General features: G+C 38.8%; 1 protein-coding gene across 1 annotated transcript; it reads left to right on the forward strand.

The window, feature by feature from the left end:
• Positions 1-2,955: 2,955 nt before the first annotated feature.
• Positions 2,956-11,079, forward strand: LOC128644841 (heat shock protein HSP 90-alpha). Its single transcript, XM_053697441.1, has 11 exons — positions 2,956-3,090; positions 4,538-4,702; positions 6,590-6,956; positions 7,089-7,222; positions 7,409-7,723; positions 7,831-7,996; positions 8,097-8,287; positions 8,782-8,929; positions 9,624-9,892; positions 9,982-10,315; positions 10,538-11,079. Exons 2-11 carry the CDS (start codon positions 4,538-4,540, stop codon positions 10,645-10,647), a joined length of 2,199 nt encoding a protein of 732 aa, XP_053553416.1. The 5' UTR covers positions 2,956-3,090; the 3' UTR covers positions 10,648-11,079.
• Positions 11,080-13,271: the final 2,192 nt, after the last annotated feature.

Raw genomic sequence — 13,271 nt, forward strand, 5'->3', positions numbered from 1 at the left:
AACAATATTGTGGATTCTGTTACACACTTTATTGTAATGATTTTAATTATCTAAAATAGAAAATATTAAAAGAAAACAAACAAAAAACATAGACCCACACAAGGAATGATTTGACCCTCTTCTGATTGATCGCATCACATACAGAGCAGATATGTAACCCCAGTGGCTACACAAGCAGAGCTACATTATAACAGCCACATAATAGCAAGTAGCATGGAAGACAGTGTTTTACCCTCCTTCGCTGCTAGTAAGGCAGAGTAGTACATTTACACTGTCACTTCTTTATGGGTCATGTTTGTAATGCATAGAGGCAAAGGAAGCATTTTAAATGTAGCTGCCACTCTGGGGACTTTATTTTTTATTTATTTTTAAATTGGACATTTTATTTTTGTGCAGGCTTTACTGGACAGCCTACTAAAATACTGCACTGTCCAGTGTCTGCCTGAATAATGGATACCTGGCAACCTTATCTATTTGTCACTATGGCTAAATTGTGGATGCACCACTTTTATCCTGAAACAAAAGAACAGTCCCCTCAGTAATGTTGCATCTATTCTAAGCAAGTACTGGTAAGGTTATAAGGTTATAACATTTGTGTTTTGGGATGCAGAGGGAAGTTTAATGATTAACTTCCTGTAGCATGGATAGACTATAACAAGTGATTACTATGTCAATTTGATTGGAAAATTGTGCACAGCAATTAAACAGAAGCACAGTGGCAAGCTGAATCAGAAAGTGCTTTACTACTAAGACAATACTGTCATGCACAAGTCCTTTGTTGCCAAAACTGCCATTACTGAAACTGGATTCAAATTCCAGAACATTCTATAAACCATATTTAAGTGTTCCTGGCTACTGGATAGAGAAATGCTACCAGGGGAAGGAAATCATTTGGCAGCTTAGAAAATTAAAAGAGAAAAAATGTTTTTATTTATTTTCGCCACCCTCTCTGGTCTCCTTAACAGCCGTATATCTCCCTTACAATACATGATGAATGCCACTACCAGGCTGAATTTCCTTACACTTTGCTCTTCATCTGTTGCACCTCTCTGCCAATCCCTTCACTAACTTCCTCAAACCTCCAGAATAAAACACAAAATCCTGACTCTGACATTCAAGGCCCTCATGAACACTGCTCCCCCTATATCTCAGACTATGGCCCATAGTTATCAAGGTCTGGCACTGCGGATCAGGTCCGCCAGACCTCGCTGAATACGGCGAGCAATACGCTCGCCGTATTCAGCATTGCACCAGCAGCTCACAAGAGCTGCTGGTGTAACGCCGCCCCCTGCAGACTCGCGGCCCATTGCCAATGGGCCGCCAGCAGGGGGTGTCAATCAACCCGATCGGCTCGATCGGGTTGATTTCCGGTGATGTCTGTCCGCCTGCTCAGAGCAAGCGGACAGGTTATGGAGCAGCGGCCTTTGTGACCGCTGCTTCATAACTGTTTCTGGCGAGTCTGATGACTCACCAGAAACACGGGGCATCAAGCTCCATTCAGAGCTTGATACATATGACCCTTGTCTCCAGATACTCTCCCTTCCATCACCTTCGCTTTGCTCATGACCTTCTTCTCTCCTCCTTTCTTGTTTTCTCCTCACATTCCCGTCTACACAGGGTCGGCTCAAGATATTGTGCTACCTGGGTCAGAAAAATGCAATTACGCCTCCCAGTGGTAACATTACTGATTAGCATATCAACCTACTAGCCTGACCACTGACCTTACTTAGCCTGCCTACCTGCTTCTAACCAATGTTTATGCGCAACTGCACAATAAGTGGAAAGGAAGTTAGGGAAGAGATTCACTTGTCCCACTTTGAATGTCGCCCCTAACTGGCTCTGTGTTGACCCTGACCGGTTCTGTGTCTTTGTGCAGGATGAAGTTATGTTGCTGGGAGCTTGTGACTTCCCACAAAGTTTAGGACAGTTGTGGTCTGGGTCTGATAGTCAATGGCTCAGTAATTAAGGGACAGTATAGGGGAGCGCTAGAAGCTGGTTGATGATAATGTTATTAGACCTTATTAAGGGTAGTATAGCATCATAAAGATGTTTGACTAGAAGTTTGTACACTTCTCTCCTCCTTAGGGTAAATATGGTCCCATGGTTGAGTTGGCCCTGCGTCTACAGGACTTCTCCAGAATGTCCCACATTTTGTGGAACTCTCTGTCTCGCTCCACAAGACTCTCCCCTAGTTTTCATACGTTTTAAGCGTTCCTTAAAGACTCTACTGTTCAGTGATGCATACAACATGCGCTAACCTTTCTTACCTCTCCTTTCTTATTTCCTTGAACCCCCATAGCATGTAATCCTATGAGTCCATCTGTTTTGTAGATCACATTCATGAGAGATGTGCAGCTCTTTGCAGGGCCCTCTATGCATTTGTTTCCTATAAATGCTACATTTGCATATTGTTCCTATGTTTAGTGCTGCGGAATCTGTTGGCGCTCTACAAATAACTTATAATAATATATTATTATTCTTTTTTGTAGCCTAAAATGCCCAGATTTAATTACTAAAGCAGATCAGTATACAAAAAAGTAATTTTCTGGGGCCTTGGGAAATTAATAACATATCAAACTGCATCTAGTGAAGGTAAAACAGGAAACTATATTTTAGCAAATTTATTACATTTGTAATGAGCTCATTTCCATATCAATATAGCATACTGATAAACTGAGTTTGTAATAGTTATGGTTTCTTCGTTGCCAGGGGTAACAAGCATAATGTGAACTGGAACAATCTTCATGATTCTAGTGTTTTCCATAGAGCTGGTGACGTCACACAGGTACCACCTTCTCGGGCAGGACCGAACTGTTCAACAACTGATACTTCGCAATGCTGAATGCTGATGCGGCTGTGTAGGTGCTGCGCGCATGCGCAGTCCCTGGTCTATTATTGGCTATCCTCTTTGGCGCAGCTACTCCCGCTGCTGTCAGTGAAGATTCCAGACGTTTCTGGAAGGTTTAATCAGAGCGTTAGCCTTGAGGGGGCGTTCGGATATATAAACCGAGAGTCTCTCACACCTTGTAGACTACTTGATATTTCGGAGCGCGAATCAGTAGTAGCTGGTTGGACCATAGACCAAACAAGGTACGAGGATAACGCAAGAAGCTGCTTGGGATTAGGACGCCAGTGTCTGTTTTATGGGGAATCTGTCATCTTTTATTTTACCTCTATAGTGACAGATTGCGGGGTTATATGCAGGTTGTCTATTACAGTAATAATAGTTTAATCCCTAACAACGAACAGGTGCACGTGGGGTTGTGCTTTATAATACACAGAAACGAACCTTACAGTGTGAGGGGTTACTGATGTTCTGGCACAGAATGAATGACATTGGGACGGTTTTGTTTAGAGACCCAGTTCTTCATGACTTTCCAGCAGCACTGTTTCTTTAAGTCATGATTTACAGACAACGAATATTCTCTTGTACATTTGTTGTCTTTTTATAATACTATAAATTATTCCTGCACCTATATCTCATGTGTTTCCCTGCCTGGTCATTTCAGGGAAATCTGAGCAAACTAAATAGTATTTGTGCTGTTTTACTGTTCCTACGGGTATGCATAGAATATTACTGTGTTTGGACAGCATATCTACTATATGTGTGTGTATAGGTGATAAAAAGTAACCTAGTTACATATGTTTTAAAGCTGTTTCATATATTTTGTGCAGTCGTATGGATCAAAAGTGCACATTTTAAAATTGGCATCATGCTGGCTAATCAGATAGGCAAATTATCTTTTTCTGCAATGATTTTATCGTTTTATGCTGTAACCTGGCAAAATACTATGTTTCTGTTACATGGTGATGTTTTATTTGGAACACAGCTGTTTTGGGTTTTTTGAAGGAACTTGGATTTCATTCATGCAAGTGTTCTCTTTGCAGAGGTGTGAGAGTCCTGTCTGGTAATTTCTAGAAGCATGTAGATTTCTTAATCTGTCACTAGGGGGCAGTGGAGCATTGCTAGAGCAAATGTAGGGTAGCACAGTATGCTTAAAAAAAGCTTTAGGTTTAAAGTGAATGTAAAGTTAACCATATAAATGAAATGATAGTGAAAAAAAAATGAGTTTCATTCATGAATCAGCAATCAACTAATCATTGTTTCCCCCCCCGGGCAGTGACATTTGTGCAAAGGGGCTGAACTGCCTGGGGGAAACAACGATTAGTTGATTGCAGATGATTCATCTGTCAATCAATTGCTGAAAATGGCAACCCGAGCTTCAGATCTTATCCCTATAGCGTTTCTAGTGAACTATATCTGAAGAGAAGTATATACTAACTATTTCATGAATGAAACTCATTTTTTTTTTTTCCACTAATATCGCATCACTTTCGCTTATATGATTAACTTTACATTCACTTTAATACCACTCCCATCAGTGTTCTAGAAAGATCAGCATCTTAAGCTTAAGGACGTCCTTGGCTTAGTAGTGACTCAGTTGAGCCAGTAAATAATTACTAATAGCTAAGTTATCAACAGTAATAAAACAATGAATACAAAAATCAAAGTAATTTTAACTTCTTTTTTTGTTAGATGCCAGAAGAAGTGCAGACAACATCCCAAGACCAACAAATGGAGGATGATGTGGAGACTTTTGCATTCCAGGCTGAGATTGCTCAGCTGATGTCACTGATCATCAACACATTTTATTCCAATAAAGAGATCTTCCTAAGGGAATTGATATCCAACTCCTCAGATGTAAGTACCTTTTTAGCTTAAATACTTAAATTATATTAAAGGGACGTTCTAGCCAAAATGGTAATGCACATGGGTGCATTTCTGTTTTGAATAAAAGCATTTTTGCAATGTTATGTATTGGCAAAAATGTTTCCACTTTCTAGTAAAATCTGTAGCTGTTTAAAGACTGTACTTAAAGGGACAGTCAACACTCGAGATAACCGTATCCAATATTTAAAAATAAAATACGAAGATCTGCCTGCACCGTACCCCTTTTGTATCGTCGATAACTTCTATAATATGATGTAAATATGGCAGCCTAGCTACCTTCTTCAAATGATCAGCCAATCAGAATCCAATCCTCGGTCAGCAATTGAACGTGCTTGCAATTGCTGACCGAGGATTGGATTCTGATTGGCTGATTATTTGAAGAAGGTAGATACGTAACGGTGTGTGTGTGGGGGGGGGAGTTAGGCTGCCATATTTACTTCTATAATATGATGTAATCGTTGATTACTAGAAGGAAGTAGGTAAGACAAAAGGGGTACGGTGCAGGCGGATATTCATATTTTTATTTTTAAATATCTGATACTGTTGTCTCGAGTGTTGCCTGTCCTTTTTTTTTTTTTTTTTTTTTTAAAGACATTTTAAACAACATTCCAATTTACTTCTATTATCTAATTTGCTTCATTCTTTAGATATCCTTTGTTGAAGAAATAGCAATGCACATGGGGAGCCAATCACATGAGGCATCTAAGTACAGCAACCAATCAGCAGCTACTGAGCCTATCACGTGACTGAAGCAAATTAGATAATAGAAGTAAACGAGAACGTTGTTAAAAATTGCATGATCTTTCTATACCAGGAAAGGGGTTTTATGTCCCTTTTAAAGAGACAGTTCACCCAAAAATGTGTTCCCAATTATCCATTTTACCTGCTGGAGTGTATTACATTGGTTACAAGTAGCTCCTTTTCCCCTATTTTGGCCTTTGAAATAGCTGATTTAGCTTGTGGTTTCCCAACCTATACTGAAAGTTTTGATACTGGAGTCTCAGCTATTGAATAGCCTAAGTAAACACAGCAAGCAGAAGAAATTAAACTCACAGTGGGGTGCAGGATAGTTAAGTAATAAAATGATAATTTTCCATTGTTCTCTCTATGTATTGAGCTTTACTTTTCCATACAAATTTAAGATAAGGAAGAAAGTGTGTGTACAAAAAGTGATTACATAATGAGAAATAATATTACCTGAAGCTCAACCCCTTGTAATAGGCTGTGGTTTAAAAGTACAAAACTAGTTACTTCATATACACAAATAAATCTGAAAATGCAATTTCTCATACATTTTTATACCCTGCAGCTGGTATAACAAGTCATTGAATATACATTAATATAAAAACAATTTTAGAGTGTACTGTCCCTTTAAGTATGCTCCGTGCACCAGCATTTTAAACACAGCACTTACTCAGAGAAGGTGCTTGGTATTATCTGTTAATGACTCAGTTTGAATCATTGCTGACATGATACCATCCCCACTGGCTCTCTGAGCAGATTCAGTATTTAATATACTGGTGCACTGATAATATCTAGATATGCTGCACGTCCAGAGAAAAATGTTAACACTAAAACAGTCATAACATTTACTAGAAGCATTTTTGCCAGTGTATTTATATTGTAAATTATGTTTCTCCCTAAAGATGAAAATAAAGTGCATTTCAGTTTTGACCAGTTTCCCTTTAATTCAAATGGCCATTGTAGGTATTGACATACACATGAAAGAGCATTATGAATTTGATTTGTTTAACTGTTTTAAAAGTTTAAATATCAGAATGCTTTGAGTACATGGCACTAGAACATAGGTCATTGACTTAATAGTTCAGTTAGATCATTTTTATTGTTTTGTTTTAGGCTTTGGACAAGATCAGATATGAGAGTTTGACTGACCCAAGCAAGCTGGATTCAGGAAAAGAACTGAAAATTGATCTCATTCCAAACACACAAGATCGTACTCTAACTTTAATAGACACTGGTATTGGTATGACCAAAGCTGATCTCATTAACAATCTGGGTACTATCGCCAAGTCTGGAACAAAGGCATTTATGGAGGCTCTGCAGGCTGGAGCTGATATATCCATGATTGGCCAGTTTGGTGTTGGTTTCTACTCTGCGTACCTTGTTGCCGAGAAGGTCACAGTGATCACTAAACACAATGATGATGAGCAATATGCTTGGGAGTCTTCTGCAGGTGGATCATTCACAGTCCGTGTTGATAACAGTAAGTTCTTAACTTTAGTATTGTCAATGCAAAAGGAAACTCAAGATGCAAACTGCCCCGTTTTTTAATTTGTAAATGTTTTATTTATAGCACTTAATAACTTAAAATGTCTAACATTGTTTTATTAAACAGGTGAGCCATTGGGTCGTGGCACAAAAGTAATTCTTCATTTGAAGGAGGACCAATCTGAGTATTTTGAGGAGAGAAGGATTAAGGAAATAGTAAAGAAACATTCCCAGTTCATTGGCTACCCCATAACACTATTTGTAAGTTTTTGCGTGTGTGGTTGTTTGTTTTTGTTTCCCCCCCCCCCCCCCCCCCCCCCCCCCCCCCCCCCCCCCCCCCCCCCCCCCCCCCCCCCCCCCCCCCCCCCCCCCCCCCCCCCCCCCCCCCCCCCCCCCCCCCCCCTTCTCTAGATTGCTTACACTTAACATCTAATCACCTTTTTTCAGGTGGAAAAAGAACGTGATAAAGAAGTCAGTGATGATGAAGCAGAGGAAGAAAAGGAAGAGAAGAAAGAGGAGGAAGAAAAGGATACTACTGAAGAGAAACCAGAAATAGAGGATGTAGGCTCTGATGAGGAAGAGGATAAGAAAGAAGGGGATAAAAAGAAGAAAAAGAAAATCAAGGAGAAATACATTGACCAGGAAGAACTTAACAAAACAAAGCCTATTTGGACAAGGAATCCTGATGACATTACTAATGAAGAGTATGGAGAATTTTACAAGAGCCTGACCAATGACTGGGAAGACCATTTAGCAGTCAAAGTAAGTGAATTTAGTTGCAAGTATTTGCAAGTCCTCACTGTGGATGTAGGTGTTTTTGGTGGTACGTAGTTGGGTTTCTCTTAACCCCCCAAACTCTTGTATTGCAGCACTTCTCTGTAGAAGGCCAGTTGGAGTTTAGAGCATTGCTGTTTGTGCCAAGAAGAGCACCTTTTGATCTGTTTGAGAATAGGAAGAAGAAAAACAATATTAAGCTGTATGTGCGCAGAGTATTTATAATGGATAATTGTGAAGAGCTTATCCCTGAATATCTAAGTAAGTACAGAATCTGTCATTTGCAGCTGTAACTGCCTTGGGACTCTGTATTAGCGTGGTGTTTACACTTATTTTTTTATTTTTAAATTTTGTTCTACAGACTTTATAAGGGGTGTTGTTGACTCTGAGGATCTTCCACTGAACATTTCCAGAGAAATGTTGCAACAGAGCAAAATTCTTAAAGTCATCAGAAAGAACCTGGTTAAGAAATGTTTAGAGCTCTTTATTGAACTATCTGAAGACAAAGAGAATTACAAGAAATTATACGAACAGTTTTCAAAGAACATAAAGGTAAATGGTAACGTTATAGGTTGGCTGATGTTGAGCATACAATTTTCAACAAATTTCCAGTTTTTATTTTTGTTAGCAAACTTGCTTCATTCTCTTGGTGAGAGGCGCATACGTGCATCCATCAATTGGCAATTATCTCAGTAATGCATTACTGCTCCTGAGCCTACCTTGGTATAATTTTAAACAGTGGACACCAAGAGAACAAAAGTAAAATGGATAATCCAAATTGGAAAGTTGTTAAAAATTGGATGCTCTGTATTAATAAACATTTTGAGATTCATGTCCCTTTAAGAAGTCTTAACATGGTACCTACCTGATGGAAGTACTCGGACCCTTCGATAGGCTAATGGCCACATAAGTCCTTTCAAATAGTTTACATTTTATGTAATGTGCAGGGCAACAAACTAAGGAATGCCTTGTTTAAATAGCCAAACCCAAAGATTGTAATGGTCATCAGAGTGATCAAGTATTTAACTAGCTTTTTTATTTTTCAGCTTGGCATTCATGAGGACTCTCAGAACCGCAACAAACTTTCAGAATTGCTGAGATACTATACTTCTGCATCTGGTGATGAGATGGTTTCATTAAAAGATTACTGCACTCGAATGAAAGAGAACCAGAAACACATCTATTACATAACAGGTAAAATTGGTGCATATTCTCCTTCTTTCATGGGGCAAATCCCTGTTTTCTAAACATTTGTAAGATTTAACATCCGCAAATGATTACTTTATGAAAACATGCCTGCAGTGTGTCAATCTTGTTTTAAAACAAAAAATACAAATGCAAAAATACATTGTATAATCAGGCAAATCCAGCAGGTTAGGATGCTTAATTGCCTGCAGTCCTAGCACAGAAGGAAAACTATCCTGACATTTTCTTAGCGTACTTTTTTTTTTTTTTGGGACATTAACCACTAAATGCTAGATAGAATGATGCAGTGAAAGAAAATATTGGTCTGATAATAACATGTAGAATTATTTTTTTATTTTTGGGTCTAAAACAATGGGAGCTGCCATGTTGTAACTTAGGTTACCTTCTCTGCTGTGGCCAATTAGGGACAGTTAAATAGGTCACTAGAGTGTGCAGCCAATGGCTTTGTGGAATGTGTTATGCACTTCTATTTCTAACAGGAACTGAAAACTCAAAATTTCAAAATGGAATTACAGGATTGAATATATATATATATATATATATATATATATATATATATATATATATATATATATATATATATATATATATATATATCTATCTCTCATTTTATATTACTATCTCATTGTGTTTAAAGGGCCATTTTAAGCAGAGATTTCATATTCACCCTCTCCTCCCACAGGTGAAACAAAGGAACAGGTGGCTCACTCTGCATTTGTAGAAAGGCTAAGGAAGGCAGGCCTGGAAGTTATCTACATGATTGAACCAATCGATGAATACTGTGTGCAACAGCTGAAAGAATTTGAGGGTAAAACACTTGTTTCTGTGACCAAAGAAGGATTAGAACTTCCTGAAGATGAGGAAGAGAAAAAAAAGCAGGAAGAGAAGAAATCAAAGTTTGAGAATCTCTGCAAAATCATGAAAGACATTCTGGAAAAGAAAGTTGAGAAGGTAAACTATATAGTAGTGCTTTGTTAAATAATCTGCTGACTCATTATGGTACTAGTTATGGAGTTCTAACCAGCTGTGACTCTCCATAGGTTGTAGTATCCAACAGACTGGTGACATCTCCTTGTTGTATTGTGACCAGCACATATGGCTGGACGGCAAACATGGAAAGAATTATGAAAGCACAAGCCCTAAGGGACAATTCCACAATGGGATACATGGCAGCAAAGAAACACTTGGAGATCAACCCTGATCATTCCATTATTGAAACATTAAGACAGAAAGCGGATGCTGATAAAAATGACAAGTCTGTAAAGGATCTTGTGATACTTCTTTTCGAGACTGCCCTCCTGTCATCTGGCTTCAGTTTGGAGGATCCACAGACCCATGCAAACCGCATCTACAGAATGATCAAACTTGGTTTAGGTAAAATCTTTTAAATCCTTTTTGTTTTTACTAAAACTAACTAGTACTATTTAAGAGGAAAATGTTCAAAGCAGATTACAGGTCTTGGAAGCAATTACTTAAATTCTAAACCAAGACTTCTGCATCTAAAATGGCATGATGGGTTATCTAAAATGTCCATCTTAAAGCACCTGCCTTTCTAAGGATGTCTCCTTTTTTTTTTTTTTTTTTTTTTTAAAACAGGAATTGATGAAGATGATGCAGCAACAGAAGATCTTGCTCCTCCGGTCACTGAGGAGATGCCACTGCTTGAGGGAGAGGAAGACTCCTCTAGAATGGAAGAAGTTGACTAAGCTTTCATTAACTTAAAATTTAAGAACGTTCAGTCTAATCTCCCTGGGGTTAGGTTTTTGTAATATGTTGTAAAAGAAAATGCACTGTTTGCATTCCATGTAAAAATATTTATTTTTTTTGACTGTTGTATGTATGTTTTTTGTTAAATTAAAATGTTTCTTTCAAATAAAGAAATTAATAACTAATGTTGTAGATTAGTTTAATGTGTAGACTAGTTAATTTTTATTTTTTTTCACTGACAATTCAGTCTGTAGCCAGTCGTATTGCACGCCCCCTTTGGGGGCAAGTAAAAATGCCCCTGATTTTGGACGCAATAAGATTGGCTACAGCCTGAATCGTCTTTGAAGTAAGAAATAAGGTATCCGTTATGGCAGAATATATGAAAACATGAAAGGGTATTTTTATTAAAAAAATAAAGCTTTTACAAAGCCTTTTATGAATGGAAGTCCCAATCTTTTACTTTATTATTACAAATATTGTAACTACAAACGTTAATGTTTACCATCACTTTATTGTCTGAGATCAGGGGTATAGGTTGTGAAATAGAGGGAAACATGAAAGTGGTTACTTCATATGTTGCTTTGAAGAAGTGGCTGAGTGTTAAACTTCGTGCACTTCCTCAATAATTCCCCTGTGAAGAATGTCACAATGTATTTATTGTTATACTCATAATACCCTTAGTGAAGCTAAGGGACAGACAACACAATCCTCTCCACCTTTCTAGAAGAAACACATCTGCCCCACACTCAATTTCTTTTACAAGATATGATAAGTCCACGGATTTCATCCTTGTGGGATATCGCCTCCTGGTCAGCAGGAAGAGGCAAAGAGCACCACAGCAGAGCTGTGTATATATAGCTCCTCCCTTCCCTCCCACTCCAGTCATTCTCTTTGCCTGTGTTAGTGATAGGAAGAGGCAGAGTGAGGTGTTATAGATTCTTCAATCAAGTGTTTATTATTTTTTAAGTAGTACCATAGTGTGTTACTTTGTTCTGGGGTGTAGCCTTGACCAAATCGGTCTCTTCCATAACATAAGAGAAGCATTTGGTGGCTTTCAAGCCATGGGAACTTGTGGGACATTTTTCTCACTGCGCCTCCCATAGATTGTATGCTGCCCTGTTTGTAAAGAGTCTGAGGGAGAAAATGCTCTGTACTTTTTGTTTTCCACAGGCCAATGTGAAGGGAAGAAGAGAACTTTAAAAGGCTGCCCGGCAGCAAGGCATCTCAACCAGCTTGTGAAGGTAAGTGCTAAGCTTTTTTTCTGGTTAAAACCCCCTCTGGTGGCTCAGAAAAAAATAGACAAGCTGGGAACCATGGGTATCAATCTTGGGGACACCTTATATACTGTATGTACACAGATAGGAGCTGGCACTTTTTTTTTTTTTTTTTTTTTTTTTTTTTTTTTTTTTTGAGAACATATCCCTGAAATGGGGGTTAGTTTTTCTTGAGCAGCCCTTTATTTAGAAGCAACATGGCTTCACTATGTAACTCCGGTGGCTTTTACTTAGTTTCTCAGCGACAGGGAGGGTTCTCCTACCTCGCTAGAGTTGTTTGTTATCTTGACAGATGTGTATTGCTGCGTCTTGCGGTTCCTGAAAGGAAGCAGGCAGGGTGTTTTTTCTGTGTCGGGTAGAATTTTATTTACCAGACTCCCAATAGTTACTTTGAATATTAAGCTGTGGGAGTAGAATGGGTGCTTAACATTACGCCCACGGTGGGTGGAGCTTAGATACGCGCCTTTAGGTGCGCGCCATTGCTTATGGCTTCTCGGCGGTTCCGGTTTGTCTATGCCCACGATGGGCGGAGCTTTCTTACCCGCCATTGGGCGCGTGCCATTGTTCTCTCCATCGGAACGCCGGATGCCTCCTCAGCTGTGCTTACACGAAATACAGCTGAGAGGTCTTTGTGCTGTCTGGAGAGCCTCGAGGTGAATGTGACGCTTTCTCTCTCATGTTAGACCGAGAGACGTCGCCAGCCCTTTATATATGTACAATATTTGTTAAAAGGGTCCCATTACTAATGGCCTTTATCTTTCACAACTGTTCATACGTTTTGTTGCTTTTATACTATGACAAGAAGCAACAGTACCGTTGTTATTCTGTTCCCCGTGTCTCAGCAATCCATGTTCAGATGGGATTCTGTAAGCTTTCATGTCTTGCACATGAAATTTCATGTGGGGTTTAATAAAACTAAACAAGCACTAAAGGGGGTTTTCAGTCTCTTGCAGATAAGCTTCCTGAACAGTGGGTTGCATGCAAGACCAAATGTGCATACGCAAACATGAAATTATATGCCAGAAGAGACTATTTAAAATATACTTGGTCTCTTCTGTTCAGTGATCCTTTTCCCTGAGGCATTTTAGCTGTTTAATGTATGAATTCAGCTTTGTGCTTAGAATGGAACAAGTACACACCTAGCATAAATTTCAGAGTATGGTATGGCTGTTCAATGAACGGCTAACAGCAATCTAGTGACACATAAGTACACAAGGACGAGTTGCCTTTGCCCTTAAAGAGACAGTATTATATGAAAACCGTTTATCAATAAAGTGACAGTTTATACTTATAAGGCTGTGCTGTTGGCTTGACTATGGTCATTCTAGCCGCAATTCTCCTGTAGGGTC

This window comes from Bombina bombina, chromosome 1 (assembly GCF_027579735.1).
Source record: "Bombina bombina isolate aBomBom1 chromosome 1, aBomBom1.pri, whole genome shotgun sequence".
Lineage (NCBI taxonomy): Eukaryota > Metazoa > Chordata > Amphibia > Anura > Bombinatoridae > Bombina > Bombina bombina.